Raw genomic sequence first — 6000 nt, forward strand, 5'->3', positions numbered from 1 at the left:
GAAATATCTTGAAGAACGGAAGCTTCTTAATGACCGGGAGCATGGCTTTTGTAGCAATATGGTCAACTAGTTATCTCATGGTTTATCTCACCGAACAGTGGAGCAAATCTTTACATCTTTTTTTAGAAAGTAAGATTATTGCACTTGATATTTCAAAGGCATTTGATACAGTTTGGCATCAAGCTCTCTTATCGAAAATGCGTGCTTTTGGTATTGATGAAACTCTTCTTTTTTGGGTTAGAAATTACCTTTCGGACCTATCAATTCAAGTAACTTGGATGGATTAAAACCTGATATCCACGAAATAAACTCTGGTGTTCCTCAGGATTCCGTTTTGTCTCCGACGCTCTTTCTTATTTTTATAAATGATCTTTTGTCTGAAACTTCTTACCCACTAAATTGATAGCAATGTACAATAGGGAATCAAAAACCGTTTAGAATTTAATGCTTCGAAAACTCAATGCTGTCTACTGACGCAAAAGCGTAACCTTCTCTCAATGCCATTGTCCATGAGTGGTACTTGAATCGAGGAGACTGAACAGCTATCAGGGCTAGGTATGTGTATTACAAACCACTTGTTTTTAAGTGATCACACATTTGACATCGCCAAAAATGCTGCTAAGTGTTTAAGTTTTCTCCGACGATGCTACTTCCATAAGCAACAAATGTTGTCCGGCTGCAAGTACAGCAGTGCTTTAACTCCTCCTGAAGCATAGGGCAGCAACAAGATCCTTCCACCTATCCCGATTTACTGCAACTCACCTCAGCTGTGGCCACGATTGAATACCTTAATACCGAGATTCCTTCAAAGCTGATGACCTCCAAGTTGTCTTTGGTCTTCCAACGCGTCTATTACCCTGGGGATTCCATTGGACGAATTATTTTACTTTACTGTCGTCAAGTTTCCTCAGTGTATTGCCTATCCAAAGCCATTTCCGTTGCATGTTGTCTACGTCCAATTTTTTCTATCCGGTCCTATTCCACAGCTCAACGTTAGATATGGTTTGCGTCCACCGAATCTTCAGAATAGAGCGCAGACAACGGCTAACTAAAGCTTGTAATCCACTCGAGATGTTGGCAGAGCATTTCCATATTTCAGAAGCATATAACAGCACTGATTTGACGTTGGATTCGAAGAGTTTCAACTTGGTGCGTAGCGATATTTTCCTAGAATTCCACACAGGAGAGGGCTTTGTTTATTCTACTGTTAACATCCAGGCCCGTTCCGCTATCCAGAGGTATAAAAATTCCCCGACAATTAAACTTCTCGACCTCCTCTATGGTCCCTTGCCTTAGAATAACTTGTATGCTTTGGCCCGTGGTCATTAATTTGGCCTTATTTGTGTTAGTCCTTAAGCCAGCCACCTCTTCATTCAATTGCAGCGAATGACACATCTGATTTAAGCCTGCCGTGTTGTTTGCCATGAGACATATATCAATGTGGCTAAGCTTGTCAAACAGACTCCATTGGATACCGTGTCTTTCATTTGTACCCACCGTGGCAGTCATCACATCTTCAATCGCTAACAAAAACAGAATTGGTGATAAGACATCTCCTTGACGCACATCGAAGGAGTCAGAAAGCTGTCCGTTGTGCAACTTAAAACACCTTGCGTTGTTGTACGATTCTTTAATAACAGCGACAATTTTCTCAGGGATTTCTCGCGCAATAAGCGATCTCCAGATGCATTCACGATTGACCCGACCAAACGCCTGCTCAAAATCTACAAACATCAGGTACAGCGGTGATTGGTACTCAGATGATTGTTCGCTTCGAGTATGATTCGCAAGGTTTTGATGTGGTCGACCACTGCGAAACCCCGATTGGTGCCTATTGAGGGTAGACTCGATCCTGGACTTAATCGTCTCGAGAATAATAGTTGCCATTAACTTCGGAAAAACGGACAGAACTGTGATACCGCGTTTACAGTTTTTAAGGTTCCTTTCTTTGGTAACTTTACAATAACTCCATCCTTCCATTCCCTTGGGTAACAAGCAAAAGCTGCCTCGGGATCTGCTTTACCCTAAGCAATAATAAATAAATAAATTGGGTGGCGCAACAGTCCATTGCCGTGAAAAGATGGCATAGGCAGGGATCGAACCCAAGACTTCTGGCATGATAGTCCAACGCACTAACCATCATGCCACAATGAAACAATTCAAACAAACAATTCAACCGTAATACTAGTTCTTTTAGGAATGACCATCAGTTTACCCTTGAGCCCATTTTAGGTCTTACTGTAAAGTACAGAGATGTTTTTTAGTCGTACTACACGAATGTTGAATGCTTTACCAGACTCGATATTTTCCACTCATGGCAATGTGCAGGCATTCAAAACCAATATGCATCGGTATCTCCTTTCGAATCCTATCCTCCATTCCTAATTACTCGCTCTGTGTATAATCATTTTAAGGGTATTCAATCCCCTTGAGTGTGCGTACATTAAAAAAAAATGTCAACGTGTTACTAGAATGCTAAGCTGTCCATTATAGCATGTGACCAACATTTACACTATATAATGACAATTAGAATGACAGCTGAGTTTGACAGATGTCAAATGCCAGTGCTACCAATACATAAAACGTAATATTCATATAATTGAAATAAAGTACTTGTAATATAGTCTATTTTAAATTAACACCATGCAAATTTTTTCACTTCAAAGTATTTTTCTTTTAATTTGCTTACATTTCCATAAAATGCATTTCAGCACTGTAACATATTAATTTAATTTAAATTGCTTTATTTTTTATCTTGAATTTTGCTCCATAATAATTAAAAATAATTAATTTCAGGTCAATACTATGAAACACCATCACAACCATCGTTAGATTACTTCAACAGTCAATTTTTCCGATACTTCTAAGTCATTATCTTTTATATCTAAATAATTATGTATGTTGATTAGTTATTAAGTTATTGAATAAAACAAAAATTTAGTTAAATTAACCAACCTCTGTACATATAAAACGTATAACAAGTATTCTAGTGTTATTTTCCTATATAATTGGTTGTATCTTAAAAAAAAAATTAAAGAATTTAAAAAATGTTAACGTAACGCAAGGTAGCGCATACTCGAATATGTTTAGTACGCTTGCTCAAAGTCCAATTTAATTTAAATAATAAAAAGAAAAAAAAACATGTACATATAGAAGCTTAACATCATAGCGATGAATTGGTATTTATTTCTAAATAGCCGCTGGGAAGTGTTAAACATGTTTGCAGGCATTTTTATATGCACTGCACATCAAGATTGAAGTATGTTTTAACAGCAATCATGCACTTTGATATTGTAATTTCGTTTCTTCGTTTTTTAAAAGATTTTTTTCTAAAAACGAAAAGAAAAAAACATGAATCCAAAAGATCTTAAGATACCAAAAGGAGGCTGGTGCAATCTACAATACATTATTGGCTTTCAGCGCAATGCAATATAGGTACCAGAGGGGAGCACACAAGTTGCTTGCTGGCTTAAAGAGGAGGTTACTTCTTTGGCCTGATGATGGTGTGTATTTATTTATACATATTTTTCTTCTTAACTACATCTTTGGCACTATTCACGGAACGGAACGGATACTACTCTATGTTAAGCTTGAGGTTGAGACTCCAGCCATGTCTGGTCTGGAAAATAAAGAGTGCACTATACCTCTCAGCATATTTAAATGCAGGTAAGGTAATCTTGATCCAATTTAAAATGAAACTTGTTACTTTTTATTCGTTCCAACTTGTAGATCATTTTTTCTCTCTAGATACTTTTTTATAGGTTTTTTAAGAAAGGAAAAAAACAGATACAAATAACTATTACAACTTGTGCTGATGGATAAAATAAACAAAAAATTTAATGCATAATATTTATAACTTCTATTACATAAGTATTGTTCTTTTGATAAATTTAACTGAATTTATGCAAGAGAATCAAAAGGGTTTTTAAGTTAGGTTAATAATTTAAATGAATGGTTATACTGAAGAGCACTCCTTGATGTAGGAGTATTAAGCTACAACTAGACTGTCAATGTAAAGGTCAACGCATCGACTTTTTGACGTTTAAAAAAAATGCAATTTGGCTCTGTCAACGCATTGTCAACGTTACATAGTTTGAAGCGTTGACTATTACAAAATAAAACTATCGTGACGTTTATGGCTAAAACACAAACACGCTTCAGATTCGGCTTCGTCTGACGTTTACGAGTTTAGAAATACAAATTTAATGCATGCTATCGCAATTATATTTCGACCTCACGTTTCATTTGACAATCGTTAGGAAAAGTACGTAATGTTACGTATTGTGACTCCAAACGGAAGTTCTAGTTCAAATTTGCTGAACATTTGCTTTGTCTGACAGCTCAACAGCAAAATACATTTGCTTTTGGAGGGATTCCCATTGGTTATTAAAGGCTGTGTAAGCATTTCCGCGATAGATTTATTTTTTTTCGATTTCAAAACTATTATTTTGAGTAAAAATAACAGCTGCTAATGACAGAAATATCATTTTAGAAATGTCATATTGGAAGTGTCATTTAAAGCAACCTTGAAGCAGGCCCAACGTAGCGCAGCCGAAGCTTAGCTTTGATAATCACACGGTTTGACAAATTACAATGTATTTATGTACATTTTTTTTGTAATTAATTTTAATCACAAACAACTCTTAAGCATAGAATTACAAAAAAAATGTTTGAGAATAAGATATTATAGGTACGAATCTTTTACAAATCACAATTTAATAAAACAATTTTAAGGTAGTAGTTTTCATTGGTTAACATGCATTTTGTGTGCTCATTTAAAGTTTTCATAGTTTTTAAGTGTTAAATAACTTTCTTTTAAAAAAATGTGAATATTTTTGGATTGGACGTAGAGTCCTTATTGGTCCTTGTTGCAGCAAGTACGCTTTTAGTCCATTCGACGCTAGCGGTTTGCTGCGCTGTCTGCAGCCCCCAATGATGCACCAGAGGTCTTTAGGATTTTCGCCGCTTGCTGCCATTGTTTATACAGGCTTTTTGAGAGTTTCTCTTTTTCATTTCCGTATGTACTCTCATTAGTAGTGGTGGGGCCATTTTTCACAACCCTGCCACTACTGAAATTAGGTATCGCTATCTTCCTACTCTGGTTGCTACCAACAGCAGAGGAGGGTCCATGGTTAGCCACTACTCTCTTTTCTGTGTTAGCCGCTGGAGATTCTGCAACATTGTTTGTCGCCAAACTGCCGCCCGGTCCTGAAGAGACACCGGTCTAATCATTTTTTCATTTTTGTTTTGTTTTTATACATCTTAGGTCCCACAGTTTGCGAAGAAAAGAGGTCCATCTGCACAGAGATTTGCATGACCAGATAAGGCTAGTTGATCCGGAGGTCGCCAGGTATTCGGATACTCCGTTAGAGACTGGGCTATTTTTGAATTGGTTCCCCAGTCTGGCTGATCATCGGCATCGGGTCGTTTATCACCTTAGATCCAGCCCAATAAAGCTGAGAGGTGGTTGGGGAGGAAGAGATAGGGTGAGGAGCCAGTTGATGTTAAAGCATCATTCTGATATGTAAGGAAAAGATTGGGATTCGTTAACAACAATTCAGATAGGTTACCTAGAGTGGGAAGGAGCATAGGAGATAGGAGCGTTGCTAGCTTTTTTACCGTTACACGTGGGAGGTGGGAGTGGAGTTGGTGACATAAACGTATGCCTTGTTTAAGTGGGAGTGGGTGATGATTCTGGGAAGGTAGTGGGATAAGAATGTCCTTTAGTTTCAGGACTGATCTGATCTGGAGAAAATTCTCGAGAATCATTGACCTTACTCAGCTTCTACAACTCGACAAGTTCGATTTTCAGATTAGAAGATCCTTAGGATGTTACAAAGACATCTATTCACGAAGGTTTGCAGCTTTCTTGTTATGGCTGAAGTAACATTCCAAGTACTAAGTACTGCACCCATAAAGAAGCAAAGATTCGACAATTGTGCGAAACAGACGTAGCTTTGTTCATAAGCTGATAAGAGTTATTTCATATCATTTATTTGA

General features: G+C 37.2%; 1 protein-coding gene across 1 annotated transcript in view; it reads left to right on the top strand.

Annotated features, from left to right (window-relative positions):
- Positions 1-3161, top strand: part of LOC129939623 (uncharacterized) — a 48320-nt gene extending 45159 nt beyond the window's left edge. Inside the window, exon 4 of the mRNA XM_056047742.1 lies at positions 2797-3161. Coding sequence (XP_055903717.1) covers positions 2797-2867 — 71 coding nt within the window. The 3' untranslated portion in view covers positions 2868-3161. The remainder of the gene's footprint in view (positions 1-2796) is intronic.
- The last annotated feature ends 2839 nt before the right edge of the window (positions 3162-6000 follow it).

This window comes from Eupeodes corollae, chromosome 1, assembly GCF_945859685.1.
Source record: "Eupeodes corollae chromosome 1, idEupCoro1.1, whole genome shotgun sequence".
NCBI classification, from domain to species: Eukaryota; Metazoa; Arthropoda; class Insecta; order Diptera; family Syrphidae; genus Eupeodes; species Eupeodes corollae.